This window comes from Peromyscus leucopus, chromosome 5, assembly GCF_004664715.2.
Source record: "Peromyscus leucopus breed LL Stock chromosome 5, UCI_PerLeu_2.1, whole genome shotgun sequence".
Classification (NCBI taxonomy): domain Eukaryota; kingdom Metazoa; phylum Chordata; class Mammalia; order Rodentia; family Cricetidae; genus Peromyscus; species Peromyscus leucopus.
This window is the reverse complement of record NC_051067.1, coordinates 119,060,463-119,082,256: the sequence shown is the minus strand read 5'-3', so window position 1 is coordinate 119,082,256 and position 21,794 is coordinate 119,060,463. Positions and strand designations below refer to the sequence as shown.

Sequence of the window (21,794 nt, the reverse complement as noted above, 5' to 3'; positions counted from 1 at the left end):
TTTCCTTCCGGGGTCTGGCCTGTGCTTTGGTTCGGTGGAGGCTCTCAGATAGTCTGAGCTCTGCAAACCTCCCTCTGCCCGCAGATCATGAAGGAAGTCCGAAGAGCGCTGTGCAATGCGGCCACAGACGACAGCAAGCTGCTGCTGCTCAGTGCGGTGGGCAGCGTGTTCTGCAGTGGCCTGGACTATTCCTACCTGATCGGCCGGCTCTCCAGTGACCGGAGAAAGGAAAGCACACGGATCGCAGAAGCCATCAGGTGAGTCCAGCTTCTCTTTGAATGAACGCTTTGGGCGCCTGCCAGTGAGGACCAGATTTAGCAAAGGCAAGGACAGGCTGCTCAGTTAAACTTAAATTTCAAACAATGTGGGATTTTATTTTTAGGGTAAGTACATCCTTGGCAACGTTTAGGACACCAGGACATACCTATGTTTTAAAGTTATTTTTGATTTATCTGAAATTTGATTCCTTTTCAATGTCAGGGATCAAACTCAGAGCCTTGTACATGCTAGACAAATGCTCTATCATCCAGCTCTGTTTCCATCTTTGAACTGTGGATCTGAGCTGTGCAGCCCCCATTTTGTCCATGGCCCCAATGGCACACTTTGCTCTCTGGGCTGCATTGTACTCCCTCTCCCCCCTTTTTTATAAAAAAAAAGACACACCTATTTTTTTTTTCTCATTAAGGCCTGCATTGGTGATACTCATAATGTGTTCTGCTCCTGCCTTCTGTCTGATGGTGGGGGTCTTGGGTTGTGTAGACATTTCTGTGTCCTGGACCTGATGTGACTCAAGTACTAGGAAGAGGGTGGAGAACTGGGGGCTATTGTGCATTGGTAGACATTGTGGGTAGAGGTATTAACCCCCCCTTAAAGTCTAGGGGGGGTTCTTCATGCTGACACACAGGGACAACTATTAGTAACCCTTTCAGGACACAGGGTAATTATCTCCCTGTTTATTTATATGTTGTTGTGCATGTGAATGCATGTGTAGGTGTATGTGTGTATGTGTGGGTACATGGGCATGCATGTGGAGGCTGGAGGTTAATCTTAGCTGTTATTTCTCAGGCCATGTCCACCTTGTTGTTTAAGACAGAGTCTCTCACTGGCCTGGTACTTGCCAATCAGGCTAAGCTGGCTAACCAGTGAGTCCCAGCTTGTCACCAGCACCCCAGTTCTTGGATTACAAGTGCATGCCATCAAGGTCTTCTTTGACACATGGGTTCTGAGGTGCATGTTCAGGTCCCCATGCTTGCAAAGCTGGCACTTTACCCACTGAGATGCTTGCCTAGCCCCTCCCCCCAATTATTTATAACAAAAGCAAATGAACGAACTCTCCGGCCAGGTCACTCAACTACTTGACAGCTGTCAGTCAGTGAACCACTCCAGGAAAGATTTACTTGCTCTTGTTCCTTGCTCAGGGAATCAGAGAAGAGCCACAGCCCCTTGGTCTCAAGACCATGGACATTTACGTCATGTGGGGCCTTAGAACTCAGGATGCACACTGGAGATTCTTCGGGGTCTCCAGTCTCACTGTCCTGTGGTTGAATCACACCAGAGGATTCCCATGTCATCACCAGGGACTTGGGAGGATACAGGGAATAACATGAAGGTACTCCTTTGTGTGAATTCCGGGTCCAAGTTTGAGTGAAGTGTTGCTCAGGAATGCCTGTGTGCTTCCGCATGCAAAATTCTCCCCAGGAAGGAACTAGGAAGCCTGGACCCAGTTCCTGAGAAGGAATCGGGGTGTTGATGTCACTCCCCATTTCCAGGGTGTCGCCGAGCCCTGGCAGTTTGTGTTTCTACTTGACCTTGGCTGCATCTTCTCAATGATGGCTTTGCATGAGTTGAGGGATCAGCAAAGCCACTAGAGTGATTCCCTCTGCATGAATGGGGCCACCAGAGCACACCCCAGAGACCAAAGAGTTGTCTGTGAGTGTAGAAAGCCTGGTTTACTAATCTCAGTGGAGGTGCTTCTGGGATTTCCAGCCCAGGAAACCCTTTAAGATATGGCATAGGATTCTCCTTCATGGAGACATAGCGACTTAGCACTTAGACCTCTTGTCTCCCCCCCCCCCATGCCCCCAAATACAGGCACTTCCTAATCTATTCACTCTAATAATTTGGGAAAAGAATTTTAATGTAGTGGAGTTCACAGTCCTGAGATCCTAGATTAGAATGGACTTTAAATGTCATGAGAGCTGCCCTTGAGGTTGAGAAAGGTGATGGCATGGGCTTAGGCATGACAACAGAGAAAAGAGACGTGACAGAAAGACCAGAGGCTGGAGTGAGGCAGAGCACCCAAGAAGGCTGACATAATCAGTAGGGGAAAGGAGGCCTGGGAAGCTCCTGCCTCAGTGCCCCACAGGGGAATAGCACCTGGACTTTGGATTTCTTGTATCCAAGACACTACAGAATAAATTTCTGTTGTATTGAGCCATGGTTCAGTACAGTCTTAGGCTTAGTGGAGTAGTCAGTGCCCAGTCACTAGAATAAAGGGCTTGTAGCCAAGTCACTATGGGAGAGGGGGACCTGAACAGGGAACCCCTGCCTCATAGTACATTCTACTTTTCACAAGTGACCTCCCAAATGAGAGAAGCATCTCACTGGCCAGCCCTCTCTTTGTGGCTCAGATCTATTAAAGCTGCTCATCCTCTGCCTATCCCCCCTGGCCTATTGGGGTAGTAAAAGTGACAGTCTATGCTCTCTAGAGTCTTGAAGACCAAGTCAGGAGAAAGATTTTAGGGTGGTCAGATGGGGATGAAGACATTGACCATAACAAAGCTGGAGCTGGAATCAGGGGCCTTTCACTTCTCATTTTCCTGGCTAAGTAAAACTAAAGAAACCAAAGTGGGCTTGAGGGGATGAGAGATGATGAAAGAGTCAGGGCCACCTCTGGAGAAATGCAAAATGAGACCTGTGCCTTGTCAGTGGGCTGGGGTACTCAAGCAGAACAGACGGACTTCCCTCAGGTGCCATGGAGGGAAGAGAATTGGCTAGTTTGTGGGCTGGGAAAGGCAGACCTAGGGGTGGGGAAAGGGGTATCCTTTGGACCACTGATTCTCAGATCAGACAGCATGGAGAGTCAGGAGGGAGGGAGCGTGTCCCAAGCTCAAATGCCCCAGGAAGTCCTGAGAACTCTCTGTAGTGGGGCAGCATCTCCCCAGGCACGAAGTCACTCATGGTTCCTTCATGTAGCCAGAGAACACCTAACTCGGGTCAAGCAGGAAGTTTCTCTGTGGTGTGGACTGAGAAAGCCAGAGAAACTCTTAGTATTACCCACGAGGGAAGAGAGTGGGGAGAGGATCAAGATGTCAGAAGGCTGAGAGCTCAGAGGAGGGTGGAGAGTGGCGCAGATGACATGCTGCACAGAGATGAGTGCCCTTGGGTCAGAGAGAGACCCAGGCTCAATCATCACACCTTGAGGACCCTCCTGCTCCCTCAACTTTGGACTGCTTCCTTGGAAGCTACTGTTCAGATGCATGACCGGCCAGCAATGCATTGTTCGGAGAGTCTTCTGTGGTCCTCCAGAGAGGCATCTGAGCAAACTGCACTGTTGGGTGTTTTGTTCATGCGGGAGCCCCATCTCTACTCCTGTGGATTCCTTGGGTGCATTAATAAATTCACGAGCACAACGGTCTCTTATGAAAGTGCCTTACTCATAATCACCAGGAATGAGCTATCCTTTGGACCCAGAACCATCCCTGATCTCCATGTCCCCTACAGACATCCCTTGCTGTGGTTTCCTAGGTGACCACCTAGTCTGCGCAGTACTCCCCTACACCCCTCTACTTTTGTAAAGAACACACACATAGGAATGGTGTTCATTTCCTTCATGCAGATGTTGGGTGAGGGGGATAGCAGATGTGGGGAGAACTCAGGGTGCTCATCCGCCTGTATTTGGACCACCCTGAGAGATGGGCAACCTCACCTGTGCTGTATACAGGTGACACAATGTCATGTGCAGCACGGTATCCAAGAAGAGTCACACCTGCCTCTGCATTGGCTAGTGGTGCACCCTTAGATGCACAGTTCCTCTCACCAAGCCTATAGATGCATCTAGAAAATGGGAATTATCTGCACTCTAGTTCTAGCCTTTCTGACCAGTTGCTAGGATGGAAGGTGCTCATATACAGCCCTGTGCAGGCTGCTCATGGGACACATTAAATGCTTAGAATGGATGTAAAAAAATGCTACCTTTGTGGGCTAGAGATATAGCTCAGCTGGTAAAGTGCTTGCCATGCACTAAGAACCCATATTTTTTTAAAAAAAAAAAAAACAGGGTGTGATGATGTTTGTGTACTTGCAGTAGGGGTGGGCAGAGACTGATAGGTCTCTAGAGCTTGCCGGCCAGCTAGCCTAGCCTACTTAGTTGATTCCAGACCATTGTGACTGTAGGGTAGACTTCTGGAGATCCCTGTGGGGCCTTGTTGTCATGTGTGCTTGGTGCTCACAGACCCTGGAATGCCCGACATGGCTCTGGCTGTCCTGACTCTGGTTAAAGGGAATGGGCACCTGGGTCTCAGGGAAATGGCAGTTGCTCCAGGTGAGACAGAGATGTCCCCAGGGGCAGCATTTTCTTGAGTTTCCTCTGGGCTAGGAGAATGGACCACAAACCACCATGAATCAGATGAGAGCTATATACAGAAACATAGGTCTGATCACAGCAGTCTGGTTTATTATTCCTCGTGTGTTGGGCATGTTCTACTCTTGTTAATTCTCATTTAGCTCTATGGGTATCTGGCATTGGCCTTCCCATTTTATAGAGGGGAAAGTCTGATTGTTAGTAAGGGACAGAGTTGAGATTTGACCCCGAAACTGTCTCCTTTGATGTTCCATGCCACGTCAGACATCCCATCTCCTTGGTCAGACTCTAGACAGAGGGCTTGGGCTGAGCACAGGAATCTGCAAAAGGTCAGAGTCACTCTCAGGGTCTTGGACACTGAAGAAAATAGAGAGCAGTCCTCTGAGCCCAGCTCTGCCACTGAAGTGGGATCAGATATCTGAGCATCGGGTCTGTAATGCAATATCCTGTTTGCTGTTCAGCTTCTGCGTCCTTGGGGCCCCTCCAATAGTGATCTTATGCCAGAGGTGAGAGAAGAAGGATGGGAGAGTCCCATAAAGCACATTTCTATCAGGGAAATGAAATGGGAGCAGCTGGTGGCGAAAGGCCAGGGCTGTATGTGTTTCAAACCCATCACTTTCTCCAGGGTCCCTACTAGTCTTGCACAGAGCAAAAGTCTCTGGGTCCTGAGATGGAAACCTCTGGAGCATCAGCAAGGCCTACCTAAAGCCCACAGCACAGAGGCTAATTTAGTAGTCATGGACTTTATGTAGCTGAGAGCATGTACAGATGCATGGTAGCGTATAGGAGGGCTGTGCTCATGTCTTCAGTAATCCTCAGAAGGAGTCTGTACTGAGAGGAAGGTGTGGCTCGAGGAGTCTGAAAGTCTTCCCATGTCTCAGATCCTAGATTTTGGAATTGTACAGAAGTTCTTAGAAATGGGATATTTGATTTAAAAAAAATTACCCAACCCTTGGCTTCCTTAGACTGTCCATCAAAGTCTCATACCCTTAATAAACTCAGTTTACATTAATAGAAATAAGCCAGTGATCTAACCTAAAACCCAACTGTGAGGGTAGGATGGGAACCCAGGAGGATGGCCACTGTAAACCCAGTCATCAGAGGGTGGTAGTACTGGGATTTTTCTCTTTGAAGCGGGACTAATAGTGACCATGGTGAGTCTCTCATGTCAGACAATGTGATGTGTAATCTTGGGTCAAAGCTGAGTACTCCCTAATGGTTTACATAGACTTTAAGGTCTCCCCACCTTAGCAGAATAGGAAACAATCTTTCTTACAGAAGAATCAGATTCCAACTTATTGCCGTTGTACTTGCATCTTTTGATAAGTGTTAGGGAAGGGAAATATTGTCAACAGAAGATATTGACTCAGCTCCATGGGTGTATTAGTTAAGTATTAGCTGATATAACAAATAAACTCCCATTGTATAATGACTCAGCAGAAGCAGAAATTTACTTCTTGTTCACAGAAAAGTAAGTAACTGTGCCATCCATTTAAAGGCTGTTCTCCAAGCGTGAATCCAGACCCTTCCATCTGGTGTTATCCCTGCCTGTCATGTCCACCTAGATGGCTGGGCTTGGAGATACTCATGGTGGGAGGCTTTGTTCACTTGGAAAAGGTATATGTGGTCTACACTCATGGCCACAGCCAGCTACAAAGAAGACTGAGAAATGCAGTCTATTAGTAGATCAGGAAGAAAAGGGAACAGAGGCAGTCTTTGTGCCCCTTCTGGGAGACAGTATATTTCTTCAGTGGCTATTCATGGGTTCTAATTTCAACACTGATGGAAACCAGACAGTATCCAAAGCAAGTCTGTGAGTGTCCTTGGGGGCTAAAGGGGAAGAAGGATTCAAAAAAGCAAGCAGACTCTATCAGTAGGGTAATTGCAAATTACAATGTGGCCTGTTGACATGCACAGTAGGCAGGGTCCAGAGTGGCAAGAGAGAAGCCCAGAGAGGTAAGCCAGGGCAGACCAAGGTCGTGGGTGTTCAGATTCTGTTCTTGTAACTCTTTGGTAGTCCCCAGTCTTCCATCTAAGAATGATGAATGCTAGCTTAACTAGACATCTCGTAACTTCCCTCCATGCACAGATGAACTTTAACATTTTATAGATCTTTCACACCAATTAGAGGAAAGGCAAAAAACATTCCCAGGCAAAATAAGTCATTTCTAGGGCCTGAGAGATGATTTAGCAATAAGGAGTGATTTCAGCTCCTCTAGAAAATCTGAGTTCCATTCCCAACTGCCATGTGAGGGAGGCAACTCATGACCATTGTAACTACAGTCCCATGGGATCTGATGCCCTTTTATGGCCTCCATAGGTACCTGCACCCACATCACACACACACACACACACACACACACACACACACACACACACACACACACACGAACTAATTTCTGGTGGCCCTGTTTGATAGGTAAAGGCACAGACTATAACCTTGATCAATGCAGAATGATGTCAGGCAGCATAAACATCACCCTATTTTCTAGCTTTGAGTCTAGAAGCTTCCTGATGGAAGCCTAGCATTCTACCCCAGTTTCAGTTAAGGCCATCCTAACACTAGACTCTCGTAAGTACTGTAGAACCAACCTTGATGACTCTGGCATCCCTGCAGGTAATTCAGAACTAGAACATCCCAGGATTGGAAGAAATCTTTGGTGTCCCTAGGCCCTGCCCGTGTCTACCATCTTAAGCTAGAATTCTATCTTCAGCATCACTCAAAGTAATCATCAAGCTAAAAAGAGAATTCCTCTAGTGAAGTTATTCCCCACAAGCCATCACATCTTGGTCAGTGATGTTAGAACATTTACTCTCCCTTTGAGATGGAATTGCCCTTGAGGGATACTCCTGAAGGACACCACACCTCCCTTTTGGTTCTTTTGTGACATTCTGCTTATCTTCCTTTAAATATACAATCTTGTCAATATTTAGGGTGCCCATAGAAGTACTGCCCAGGTCATGGTTTTTGAGAGTAGAGGGGTGGTGAAGAGAAATGAGAGCATACCAGGCATAGACTAGGCCACCAGCGTGCTTAGCCACGCCATTTATCTGTTCTGAGAATCTGTCAGCCCTGTGGTTCTACATGTATGCTGTGTGGCCTCTGGCTGGGCTCCACTTGGTTCTGATGACCAGGATTTGTGCCATAGCACCTGAATTGGGCATATCCAGAGGCCAACCAATGGAAGCCATTAGTTAAAGAGGCTGTTCTCTTTCTCCAGAGACTTCGTGAAGGCCTTTATCCAGTTTAAGAAGCCCATCGTGGTAGCCATCAATGGGCCAGCATTGGGCCTGGGAGCATCCATTCTACCCCTCTGTGACATCGTGTGGGCCAGTGAGAAGGCCTGGTTTCAGACACCATATGCTACTATCCGCCTCACACCTGCTGGCTGTTCCTCCTACACCTTCCCCCAGATCCTGGGTGTGGCACTGGTAAGCCTCCTATTTCCTACATAAATCTTCCATCTGAGATGCATGTGCCTGGGTCTCACCAGGACCCTTTTCCTGGCGTTAGAATATGGCAATGTCCTATGAGTGAAACCCAGGTATTCATTAGGCCTGAGGAATCTTTCTGGCATCCTCTGCTTTCCCAGAATTGCTATGACTGAAGCCAGGCTCGTCTCAAGGCAGACCAATAGGTCTTCGTGCTGTTGGTGTCTGAGGGAGTAGCTGAGCTGAGACGACAATGATAATGTCTATTGTTTACCTACTATGTGCCAGGCACCATGCCCACAGTGTCCCCTTTCTTCCTCACCACACTCTGGTAATGCTGTGTCTTTGGGAGAGCTGAGTGCTATAGCCAACAGCTATATCAGAGTTATCAGAATTATCAGAGTGTAAGCAACAGCTGCCCTCTGACTCTAGAACAGTCCAGCAAATGTGCAAGAACTGTCCACGTTGACCAAACAGCTCCTGTCCAGTAGATCTATCTCCTTTCTAGTGATGTAGGGTCATCACCCCAGAGGGTCTTCTAGGCCAGTCTCACTAGAGTATCCTCTGTTCATTCACACATCATGTGGCCACACCCTCACACAAGGGAAGCAGGAAGTACAGTTCAGCTATGCATCCATGCAAGAAGAGTGAAAGACTGAGTGATAGCAAAGCTGTCTTCACCCCTGTGAAAATGTGGAGATTTCCATGATGTAGATGGAGCAGTGAGATCAGAGAAGCAAAGGGATGGTCACATGACTAGGTTGGGCAGCTAGCAGCGCTGGTCCAGGGAAGCCATGGAGTCCACCATAGGTGGTAGCAGGACAAGTCTAGACTGGACACACAGTCGTGGCAACAAGACATAGAAAGCATTCCCTGTTGGGGCCATACACAGGGCCATGAGGAAGACAGTTTGTTGTTACCAATGAACATGTGTGGCAGACCAAGGCTCTGATGGGAGCTGTCTAAAGCTGTGCAATGGGCTGTGGGATTTGCTCTCTTGGTCTAGGGCTTGCTACACAAACCTGAGGACCTGAGTTCAGTTCCCAGAACCCACATAAAAAAAATCTGGGCACGGTGGCAGATGCTTGTCATCTCAGCACAGGGAAGGATGGACATAGGTGGATCCCTGTGGTTTGATGGTCAAGCTAGCCTAGACTGCCTGGTGTGTTCTCAGCTAGTGTGAGACACCCATCTCAGAAAGCAAGGTGGATGGCATCTGAGGACTGATACCGGAGCTTATCCTTTGACCTGCACACACACACACACACACACACACACACACACACACACACACACACACTAAAATAAATAAACCGTGTGGTACAATGGTGGTCCTAGGGTTTGGATCCCCAAGATTTGCTGTACGCTTTGTGCTTTCAGCCCAGCCTGTTGTAAAGCAGAACTGCACATGAGTGAGTCTCAGGTGAGCACTCAGGACCAGGGCTGCGGGTTCAGAGAGTGCAGCTGGCCCAGACAGGTTGTTGGAGGAGATCTCCACATGCAAGGTGGTGGGAAGAAGGTGGCATAGGTGGGCAGGCTGACCAGGACCGTGCGCTGCGCCCATCATGGATGATGCCAGGACCTCAGCTGTTATGTAGGTTTCAAAACGGCCTGCTTAATGACTACAGGGGGTACCCCACTAGCAGGTGGTGTAGGCCATGGGAGAGCCCATGGCCTGAGTGACAAGGACAGCCCTATAGCTCTGGAGCTGAGAGTATACTGTTCAAGGCTCTGTCACTTGGGTCTCTTGCTAACCGTTTTAGTTTGGAAACAGATTGCAGGGAACTTCTTGAATACCTTTATTAAATAGTCACCTTGAAGCAAGCCCTGGTTTTCCCAAGGCAGCCTGCACACTAGAGAACTCCTATGGTTCCCAACCATCCAGGTGCTCTGGAATCCCTGGGAAGAGGGCAAAGCAAAGAACTTTACAATTTCCTAACTTCTTCCATTTTTCTCATTTTGTACCCCGTCTCCTGTCAATTCCACAGTGTGGAGGTGTCCCGGCCTGCTTCTGTCTCCTTGAAAGGCTGCCTTGGTCACCACAGTGAGATCCTGACTAACGGGGTCTCTTTGGCATCCTTTGTGTTCTTCCTTGCTCCTTTCAAAATCAATCGCACCAACAGTAATGAAAATAGTGTCTCTTCATCACCTCTGCACCATAGGCCAGGTGCCGTTGCAGCCCCGTCTCCACTAATCCAGCCATAGCTGGCAGCCCAGAGCCATAGAGGAGAGCCTGTGAGGTTGAGTGACTTGCCCAGAGTCTGAGTAGGGACCAAACATTATGTGGATATTTTCAAAGGTCTAGCGTCTGTCCTTACTGGTCTTTATCAGTGGCTCCCTGGCCTCGCCAGCTGCCTTGGGCTTCTAGATAACACCCATGTTTCTTTTCAAAGAGAGAACTGGGAGAAAGCTGTTGGAGGTGACTGAGAGACTCCCATGCATTCAGAAGCCCACATGCCTCACATCTACCATGGATTAGGTGCAGGCAAGTGTGCGTCCATGTTCACAGCTAGATGCCACTTTTCCCAGCTTCCTTCGAGGACATGGCCATTCTGTTCCCAGTGACCTCCTATTTCTCAGCCTGGCCCGATTGAGGCATCACTTCTTGTGTGGAGTAGGCCAACAGGTTGGGACTTGGAAGCCATGTGGACTCGAACACTAGGATGTCTCAGGTGGCTCTCAGCCTCACTGGCTGTGGCACGGAGCTGGGAGGTCACTTTACCACTGGCATCAGCCACATGCTCCCACTCATGTCAGTTTCTGTCCAGTCGGTTCCTTCTCGATTTTATGGCCATCAACATGAAGCCATGTTGGCCTCATCTCTTCCTTCCCACCTCCAGTCTTTTCTGTGACTCTAAACATGGGCTGAAGGCCATGTGTTCTTAGCCGAGTTCTGTGTGGTTCCTTTTGTTCTTTCCTGGTGAAGGAGAGGGTCCTGTAGACCCCTTTAAGGGTACACTTTGCCTCCAGTGGCCGAATCCATCTGCCAAGCACTCCACTTCTTAAAGGTTCACCACTTCCCCCAAAGAATCAAGCCAAGGACCAGTCCTTACACTCTGGGGAACACTTAAGCCCCTATAGCACTGTGTGTGGTAGCCACCAATTTCAAAGCAGAGGGAAATCTTTTGAGGAGTGGGATACAGAGGTAGCCCAGCCAAGGAGGGTATGTTCCACTCCTCATAACTACATAGTGTCTGTGCCCCCAAGCCACTGGGTGATGTTTTTCCACCTTGGTGTTCCCATCTTTGGGTTCCTAATGCTGCTGATACTTTTAATCGACTTATTATTTTTAGAGCTTAGTGGTTCTTCTAAGATTTTTACTCTCCCTCATTCCATCTCTTTCCCCTCCTGCTCTGTCTCCATCCCTTCCTTCTCCCCTCATAAACTAATTTCTCTCCTGAGAAGAAGAACTTGTCTTGCTGTCTTAGCTGGAAAGTGTTAACATGTAGGTAGATCACCCCCTCCTTCCTAGACCATGGCAGGGCCAGGCTGTTAGCACTGAAATGAACCTCAAAGGCTGTGCATACCCACCCAAGGGTCAGCTACTGCAGGGGAGTACTGCTGGGTTCATGGAGCTTCAGTGAATCCATTGGCTTCTTTTGACACTTTAATGAAAGCCGTGACAGATGTTTGTATGCATTTCACACAGTGTATCTGACCCTGGGTTGTGAATCCTGCCTCAGAGAGCAGAGGCATTCTTGCTCAGCTGTTCCAGGGCTCCCTAAGGGGACATAGGCAGAGCTCGGTGCCCTCAGCTTTCTCCCGCCTTTGTTCTTTCAGGCCAATGAAATGCTGTTCTGTGGGCGGAAACTCACTGCCCAGGAGGCATGCAGCCGGGGTCTTGTGTCCCAGGTCTTCTGGCCCACGACATTCAGTCAGGAAGTCATGCTGCGGGTGAAGGAGATGGCATCCTGCAGTGCTGTGGTGAGTCCCTGTTGTTTATGTATTGTCCTTATAAATAGACGTGTGTGTGTGTGTGTGTGTGTGTGTGTGTGTGTGTGTGTGTGTGTGAATGCAGGTGGAGCCCTGAGGCCAACTTGGAGTCCTTTCCTAAGTCATCTCTTCCTTACTTTTGGCTAGACTGTCTGGCCAGTGAGCCCCAGGCAATCCTCCTGTCTCCACATCCCCCCTGCTGGGATTGTAAGTGTGCACCACTAGACCCAGCATTTTCCGTGAGTTCTGGGGAATCAAACTCGGGTCCTCATGCTATGTGACGACTTGAGCCATCCTTGCAGTCCCCCAGAGGACCTGCAGAGTCAGCGAGAGGTTTTCTGCAGTGTGGCATCTACTGCTTCTTGGTACCAGAAGGCCAACTTATTAGAGGAAGATGCCGAGGGTATTGTATATTCTTCTCCATGCCCAGTTGGAAGAGGCTCCTGGGAGAGATCTATTATTGAGAAGCAAGCACTGTGTTAAGAGAAAGCCCTGAGCACTCATAGAAGCACCAAGCTAAAGCCTCTGAAGGAAGGGAAAGCCCAGGGCAGTACACAGGCCAAGGAATGAACCCAGCCCAGGGTGAGAGAGCAGAGCACACTGCCACTGTGTTTTATGTTTTCTGTCTGCCTAGTGCTTGACACATCTAAATGTCACTTTTTGACTACAGAGATGTGCTAAAGAAGGGATGGACCACACCTCCATGGAGGTGCCAGGTTTTAATTAAATGTGGATGTTGATTTCATGACTGAGACTCTGAGCATAAGAGGGACTCGAGCCTCAGGGCCAGTTCCCGAATGAGACATGACACTGAAGGCTGAGGTTCTGTACACTGTCCTTAAGAAACGGAGTGCAGGGCTGAGTCTGTGGGCCACACCCCTGCATCACATGCCTTATGCCTCCCCAAATATCCCACCTAGATGTCCAGATTCTGTTGACATGGGCATCTACTCAGCCTCTTCTCCTCAGCCATTTATTTATTGAACACCTACTATGTGTGTGTGTGTGTGTGTGTGTGTGTGTGTGTGTGTGTGTGTGTGTGTGCACCCTAACAGTAGTGCAGCTCATGACAGTAACGGTGATCACCATTGGAATATGGACCATGTGACTTATCGATTTGAACTAATGACTGGGTTATTTACTTATCCCTTTCTCTGAGATTCTCCCTCTTTCAGCTCTGAAAATCTTGCCAGGAAACCATATACTCCCAAGTAAACAGACATGCTTAACCACATGAGGGTCAGCTTCACAGAGAGGCAGAGGGAGAGCTCCAACAGAGGAAACAGCAAGGGTATGGGAGGCAGGAGGCAGGAAGTCCAGAAGTCCACATGCACCTAAGCATTGACTGTGGCCAGTTTGCCCAGGGGATGCAGGAAGCCTGAGCTGCATTGGGGTATTATCTGCACTCTGGGCAAGATGAAGCAGCTGTTGAAAGGACACCTGAGGGGACCAGTGGGAGAGACCCACACAGGAGAAAACCCTGCAGCCGCACTATAGACCCTGGAAATTTATGTACTTTCCTGAGAAAGGACTGCAGCAAAGTGAAGCCTGCAGCCTCTTAGGAGAAAAAGATTCTAGGAGGAGAGGTGCTCGGGGTCTCCACTCTATTCCTACCTCCATGCTGGAGTGTAAGGTCCTTCCAGACAGCTGGCACCTGGGAGTCTGCCCCTTGCTTTGTCTGTTTCAAAGTGCTTAGAACAATGAGAATCTCAACCTTAACCCTTGTGAACACAATATCGTGGTCTGATGATTGAGATTCCTTGTGTACCATTGTTGAATGATCCAGGACATGTTACCTTCTCAAGGTCCTCCATCTACAATGGGGGTAAAGGTGTGAACTACCTTCAATTAAGAGACGTGAAGGAGATGGGGGGAATATTTCATGGAGCCTGGTCATCATGGTTTGGTTGTTAATAATATGATTATTATTGCTTATTACTGTGATTACTACCCCTCATTACTCTAGTATCAGTGTGCTTCTTGGCATTACTCCTTATTCCCATCTTATTATATCATTGCTGGTTGGTAGTATAGGTATTATTTTGGTTGTTATGATTATTATTGCTCATTACCACAACTAATACAGTGCTTGCTGAAAATCATTTCTACAATGTATGCAGTTGTTATTCACTGCCATGATTATTACAGATTGCAGCCATTATTATGGAAATGACTGCTGTAGTTCTTGTTACCCAATACTACAATGTTACCCAATACTACTGTTGTTACTGCTAAGCCTCATGGAGGTGTGACTGTACTTGCATCCTGTGGATACTCTGATAACCATTAGCTTAGCTCATCCCCTCATTCTCTGTTCACAGTGACCATTGGGTTGGGTGTTCTTTTTCCTGACAGGTCATACAAATGACTCCATTCATGTTATGGGGTGGGGTCAAAACAATGTTTTACAAACTTTGTCATGAAATCCATTGAAAAATAGCATGAAGAGATTGTGGGCACAGCTCCATGAGTAAAGTACTTGTGCAAGCTTGGAGATCTGTGATTGATACTCCAGAAACTATATGTATATGTACTGTATGTATATGTAGTATATGTAGGTATCTATAGATGCACAAGTGCTGAGGAGGCAAAGACAGGCAGATTCATGAGCTCACCAGCCATCCAGTCTACCTAGTCTGCAAGTACTAGATTCAGTGAGAGACCCTGTCTCATAAAACACATGAAGAACAGTTGAGGAAGATGTTGTTGATCTTAGGCTTTTACACATATGCATACCATACCCCCACACACACACATGGAAATGGTACTGATTATATGTCACCTTTGGATAAAAAGCAAGGCTCTGTGGCCTGAGTACCATGCCTCTCTCCCCAAGTCATCCTGTGGGTAGAAGGCTCAACACCTTGACCACTGGAGGCCATTCAGGACAGTGTTAGTAAACAGACCCGATGACCCAGGCTCAAGATGAATCCCCTCCCTGGCTGTTGACACCACAAGGCTATAGACACAGACCTCAGCCCTAGGCTGGATGACCCAACATATGTGTTTCTTTGTAGGTTTTAGAGGAGTCCAAATGCCTGGTCCGAAGCTTCCTGAAGTCAGTACTGGAAGACGTTAATGAGAAGGAATGCCTCATGCTGAAGCAGCTCTGGAGCTCATCCAAAGGCCTGGACTCCCTCTTCAGCTACCTGCAGGACAAAATCTATGAAGTCTGAAGGCCCCCAGCCTGGGAGCCCCATTGCTCCAGGGTACCCGACTTCCAGCTGGGCCCTGTGTTTCTGCCATCGGAGCCCAGGGTCCACCCTAGCCAAGAGTTTGTCAGGGTGTGTCTTTACACCTAGGATTGTGTCCATTCCTCGTGTCCTTTGGTTGTTTCTCATTGGTTTGATTTTGTGTAACGGTGGGAAATGCAGTACCCTTGGCCTCCCCATGTCCCTATCCCGGCCGGCCCTAGAGCTTTCCAGGGTTACAGCTTCCCAGGGCTCTGCCGGGCACTGCTGACCTTCCCCACCAGCTGAAACGCTCCACCACCATGGTCCAGAAGGGGAAGACCAACCTCCCCCATCCTCCTGACTCAGGCTGTGTCTACACAGTGCCTCCAACTTGAGATGAGGCCATCACGGTTCTCTGATGAAATGATCTGGGACCAGGGGACAATCATCTTAGGGAATCACAGACCAACAAGCACGCGACTAACACGTGACTTTGTAGGCCCCCTAGGCCCGGCTTCAGTCTCCTCTCCGATGCAACGCAATGCGGTGTGACTCTTAGGGCTTGGTCTTAAAACCCAGCTGAGTGATTTACAAACCCAGATATTGTACATTTAGAAATGTTTTGTTAAATATATATTTTTAAAACAATGTAAGTGGAAATTCTGATAATTTATGTGTATTATATGTAAAGCTAGTTTTGCAAAAACATGGATTACTAGGAAATTTTTTTCTGTATTGGGATTTATTTTATTTATTTATTTTTGTTTATATATTATGAAGTCTATTGTTCACACAGATCTTATTTTCATACTACCCTGGACCAAATACTATTCAAGGTTCACGCCGTTTGGTGCACTCCCGCAATGAGCCATGTGGAAAGTTCAGAGATGAGAATGGAAGACGTTTTGTGGTTTTAAAAGGAACAACGCTGTGTCAGATCCTCTCCCTGCCACTCTTAGAACGTGATGCCAGTTCTCCAGTCTTGTTTTTAGGACAAGTCATGGTGGCTTTTTCTCTGTCACTCACTGTCATTAAGGAGAATTGAGGACTCTTGTTACCCCAAATGGTCTCAAAGCAGGACCCCGTGCTTAAATGTGTGATATTCAGAAAGGATGGGGGTGCATTCCTATTTCAGGATGAAATCTTGCCTAGGGTGAGACATTCTTTTGCTCTGGGATAGAGGAATGGGCTTGGATTTCCGAGATCTTTCTTCAATATAGATGTTAATGTCTTGGTTAGCCTTCTGGGAGTGTTGAGAAAGAAAACTTGGTCTCAGGAGTTTCTGTAGGGTCCAAACCATTTTACTTCCAGGAGCCTGAACAATGACTCTTTTTTTTTTTTTTTCTAGCTGGGAGAATACAAGGGAGCAGTATCCAGCATGGAGGTCTCCTTGCCTCAGTGGCCCTGGGCTACTGGAGGCCTCCAATAGCTGTGTTTGTGTTTGTGTGATCCAGCTCAAGTCTCTGGGTCTGCGTGGGTGGAGTTTGGGTTTGAGTTGATGAAAAGTCAGGAAATGGAAGGGACCCGTTGTGCCTGGTGCCTCAAACCTATTTGAGATCATGTGCCCAGAGAAAATTAGACCATCAGGGTGCCTGGATATTTCTAGATGTGTTCCAACCTTGACCTCTGTTCTTTCTCTTCATCTCTCTCTGAGTTCCCAATCTTTCTTGAAAAGCCCTTCCTTGGAGACGATGGGAGGCAGCACTGAGTTGCACAGCTTGTGGAGGGGGGGTGGGGGGGCTGCAAAGAGGGGAAGCTGGTTCTCTGGCTGCACTTGATGGGAATGGCTACCCCAGTCACAAGTGGAAGGAGTGTGTGGCCTTGAGCTTTGAATGACACAGGTAGCTGGATATTTGTGTGAGAACTGGTGAAGCGGCCCTCTAAACAGTGGCTCCCACATGGACTTGGCCTTGTGAGCCTTAGTATGACCTTTCACACTACAGAAAGCGTTGGAGGTCAGAAGGGTTCAGGAAGAAAGGAATTTCGCTTCTGCATTCTCTCTCAGCCTGTGCCACCTTGGCCATGAGGAGCCTGGAGGTACAGCCGCCTTGGCTATGTTCAGTCATGCGAAAATGGAACTGAAGCCTGCGGCTCCCTGGTGTCCCGGTAGAGCACTGGAGGAGCCGTAGACTTGGGTGTAGAGAGTTCATACAGGAGAACACCTGATTCTACCCGGTGCCTGTTGTTGAGACATCCCCATTAGATGAGTTCCATGTGCATTTCCTCCAAACCCCTAAGATAGCCCTTGTTCTTGGACGTGTCTCCAAGACTCTTCACTATTGCTGCGTCCTCTATAGGACCCGCCCCCTGTGCTTTCTCATCAAGCCGGCTTTGTCCATAGGGAGGCAACGGGTCAGGATTCTTCCTGGAAATGGAAGGGGATGTTTAGAAATTCCTGTTATCAGCATCCATCTCTGATCCCTGTTGATACAATCAGAATTGCTTCAGCTTTGGATCTTTGAGGAGCACCAAACCTCTGAATGTGTCAAGAGCCTGTGGTGACTGAGGTAGACATGGGACTATTTCCAAGGTGGAATTCACACTGCTAGTTTTAAAAGACTGTGTTTTGTCTGTTTGCAAAAAGTCCTTTCAATAAGGTAGTTCTGCTACCTGGGCACACATCATTTAGTCAGTCTGCTGCAGGGATGGCTGAACCACTGGAATGGCTGTTTTCAAGGTAGCTGTTGGGGTAGTGTATAGTTGAAATGCAGCTGACCTCCAGCATATGGAGCTGGGGTGGAAGGGACCAGCCCCGTGGTTGTGTTCCGATTACCCTAAAAGCTTCATAGAGGGAGGGTGCTGGCTTCCATCTTCTGTCTTGTACCCCAGTGTCCTCTCTCTGCCTTTGAGGTCCTCCTGCTTGTCCCTTTACCTCCCTTGTTCTTTTCCCATGCTGTCCTTTCCTAGGGCCTGAGTAAGTCTTTAAGGAATTGTAAATGGTCTCAGAAGGCCCAACTTAGAGTTCCTTTCAATTTGGAATGACAGCTGTGGGTGAGAAGTAGAGAGTGCTGCTTCTGAGTCAAAGTCCCCTCTAGCAAGCCACTCGGGACTCCCCGTGTCTGCCATAATGTTGGTGATGGCAACTTCCGGCATAATGATATGATACTGCTGGAGTTAGATGCCTTGATCCTGGGGGACTTCTGAAGAATTGTGGTTGAGATGGCCAGACCACGAGAACATGTGGAAGCCACCTTGTAATGTGGATACTCTTCTATTTAGGTGACCCTTTCCTGGTTAGAAATAAAGTCTGAGGGGAAACACGTGTATGCTGAGAATGAAGTAACTACGTGAAGGAAGCTTAGAAATGACTTAAAATATTATTCTTGGGCATAGATCAAACTCGGAATTGTCCTCTCAGAAGTGTGAAAAGATGAGTTGCCCATGTGTTGTTCGATATGAGGATGGGAAAATAATCACAGTAGACTTTGAACAATGCAGTTTTATCTCTGAATCCCTCTTTTACAAATAGCCTCACTGAATGCTGAATTGTATCCCCCCACTACTAACTGCTGATTTCAAAAATCTCTTTAGAAGTTTGTAATTTCTTTTAAATTTGGAATTTAGTCCCATTCACACACTTTTTCAATCTAGTTTCTATAGAAGTTGTTGTTGTTGTTTTTTTTTAAATAGAAACATCCTCAAATCTTCCTATGGAACATTTAGAAGGAAGGCTTGCTTCTCTCCTGTGTTTCTGTATTAAGATACTTAGATTTGTTGTATATATGAGTCAAAATGCCCTCACTAATATACACAGTATTTAAGACTCCAAATGAGATTTCTTAAGTATATTATTTTATTCTCTGTAAATGGTTTTGTAAACTCTTGGAAATCTACACTTTTGCCTTTGCAGATACATCTTTGGGGGCTTGTCTTGCATGTGTGTTTTTTGTTGTTATTGTAGCTAAGTGCCGCTTAGTTCTTTCTGCGGGTTTTTGTTGAAATGCTTAGACTTTAATACAGTATATATATTTTCAGAATATAAACTTTTATATTTCTGTGGTAAATTAGGACATGCGTTTTAGGCAATCTTTTCCATTAATATCACTTCTTCCTTCAAAACAATATATCGCATACTGGTTTGGTGCCAATTTTTTTTTTTTTTTATCAAATAGTCTTACATCAAGAAATCCAGTCAATTTTCTTTTTTCTAGAAGTCATCGCATTTGAAATCTAATTTGAAAATGTATTGAATTTGTGGAATAAGCCTTACCATTAGGTTCAGTAATCCTTCTGACCTTCAAAACTACGTGAGTAGTTCAAGCCCTTCCTCCCCCATAAATTCTCACTGTGTGGCAGTTGGCGGAGTTGTGAACAGAGCCTTAAGGTTGTTGCAAAAAATAAATAAGTAAGTAAAAGGATAATACGGGTTGTTTCCTCCATGTAAGCCATGTTGGTGGGCTCAGTGCAGTCTGTCAGTCGCTCGTGGCTGATCTGTAGAGAGCGGTGGAGCTGACGGCGGCAGGGACCAGGTGGATTCCCTGGTGAATGTCTTTGGCTGATAAGACTGGACCCAGGACAGGTCCTCTGAACCACGTTCATTCTAGTCACATGGTTCAGAGATAGTGACAAGGAAGGCTGCTGACTCATCATTTGTCCTAAACAAATGACCTTTCCTGCTTCCGACCCTGGTGGGGAACCCAGGTTCCTTGTGGGTGACCTGAAAAATGTCCAGGGTAGCTGAAGTCAGCACTCTCTGAGAGATGTTAACAAAGTTTACATAAGAGTCTTACTGTGTAGACAATCTGGAGTCGGTTTTTGTTCCATCATTGGCGTTGCCGTGTGTCCTTGGTGTTTCTGTGAGGAACCGTGTGTCAAGCCATACTAGACTGGAGTTCAGCAGGAGGGACGTACTGAAGATGCAGAGCATGTGCAGCAGGCCAGCTGGTCTATCCAGGGCTGATTCAGTGGCACAGAAATGGCAACTTTTATCAGCAGTGGGCCCTGTGTATCTTGGAATCTAATAGAGTTAATTCTCAAAAATTAAATTACATTTTTTTTGGTAGGTGATACTCTGGCCATCGCCAGCTGATTCTCCATATCAACCCTTGAAATAGGATCTTGAGTTCAGAGCTGTGTGGCTAAGCATGTGCCCCTTCTCTAGGAAGTGTCCAAAGTCGCCTTCTCAGCCACTAGGGTTGAGATTGGCATGTGCACATGTGTCAGTCAGAAGACCTGACATCGAGGGTTGGTTAAGATTCAGCCTTGCATCTCTGGGTTGGCCTCACCTCTTTGTCCCAACATCTAGTCTGATGCTAGAGCTTGTTAAGTTGACTCTGGAAAGTTCAGAGGGTGTAGAGTTTTCCATCTAGTATTTAATTTGCCATTGTGCCATTAGTTCCAGCTTGAAGTTATTTTCTAATGTCTATATTAACAAGATTGTAAAAATAATTGCCTTTCATAAAACCAAGGACCAAAGAATTCCATTATTTCAGCCAAGCATGGGTTTCATATACTGTAGGCACATCTGAGTCCAGATGTGTGAGCTTCATGGCACAAAGGAACCCTTGGTTCCCCCAAACTCATGCTCCCCCTGACTGGCCATGCAGAGAAGTTGAATATCTTGTTGAAAAGGCTCTGAAGGAGAGTTTCTGAGATTGGAACTTAGTATCTCTGGTGGGTGTTTTCTGCTGTATAGTCTCAAGTTTTTATTTATCCCATTATAAAGTGGAGCTCTGGGTTCCCACCAGGTGTCTGACCACTGTAGACTCTTCCATTTGCTTGTGGGCCTCCAGCTGAAGTTTTGCAGCCAGGTCTCCAGGGATACAGCCTATGACTGCCAGATGTCCATCTCTTTAGTTCCTCATCAAACCATTCCACGTCCTGCTTGGTAGAGCAGGAATTTTCCTCAGTGCCCCCACCAGGGGATGCCCCATTCTCATTCATGATGATATCATTGACTTCTTAACTGATCCAGAGATGACTGATGTTGAAGAAGTGCTATTCTATTGGTAAGGCTTATTACCAAACTTCTGATAATGATAATGAAGCAGGCTACCAAAAACGTATCCAGCTCACCCTAGGAGTATTTGGGTTTGATCATGGATGTAGCATACACACCAAAATCCATGGATACCTTTGCAGGCTAGGTTACTAGTTTTCTTTTGCCAGATTTTCACAGGAGAGTCTTTAGTTCTGGATACTTGTAAGTATGAGTCCTTCATAGAGTTATATGCAGGTATAGCTGGCCCATTCTCCATGTTGTAAATATTTTCCCCAAACTGGGTGCAGTACTGAGGGTAATAATCTTCTGATTTATCAAATGCTGACTGTCTGGAGCAAATCGTCCACTCTTTGTGAATGGTCCTGTAACGTATATGAACATATTTCTGGGTGCCTTAGAAGTTGTATTTTTCATGTGTGCTAATATGCAGTATTTATACATTGTGAGAAGCTGCTTTGAATAAAAAGATTGAAACTTCGTCTCCATTTGTTTGTGTCCCTCCCACCCACTCCTACCCCTTTGGTAATCCATCTGTAAAAGTCACAAATGGGTTATGTGGTTTCCAAGTAGAGAAGTTTCTGGAGGCTTGGAGTTTGTTCCAGAGTACCTGTGAGCCCTGCCTCCTCCTTCCGGGTATGGCCTGAAGTTCCTAGTGTTTAGAGGCAGTGAGTTGGGTAGAGGGGCAACAGCTGTATGCCAGAGGACTTTAGAATGGAGGGAGCAATTTTTCAAG

The 21,794-nt window shown here is 47.0% G+C and overlaps 1 protein-coding gene across 1 annotated transcript in view; it reads left to right on the top strand.

Annotated features, from left to right (window-relative positions):
• Nucleotides 1-21,539, top strand: part of Cdyl2 (chromodomain Y like 2) — a 198,720-nt gene extending 177,181 nt beyond the window's left edge. Inside the window, exons 4-7 of the mRNA XM_028875701.2 lie at nucleotides 85-257; nucleotides 7,804-8,014; nucleotides 11,795-11,938; nucleotides 14,965-21,539. Of these exons, the coding sequence (XP_028731534.1) occupies nucleotides 85-257; nucleotides 7,804-8,014; nucleotides 11,795-11,938; nucleotides 14,965-15,123 (687 nt within the window). The 3' untranslated portion in view covers nucleotides 15,124-21,539. The remainder of the gene's footprint in view (nucleotides 1-84; nucleotides 258-7,803; nucleotides 8,015-11,794; nucleotides 11,939-14,964) is intronic.
• Nucleotides 21,540-21,794: the final 255 nt, after the last annotated feature.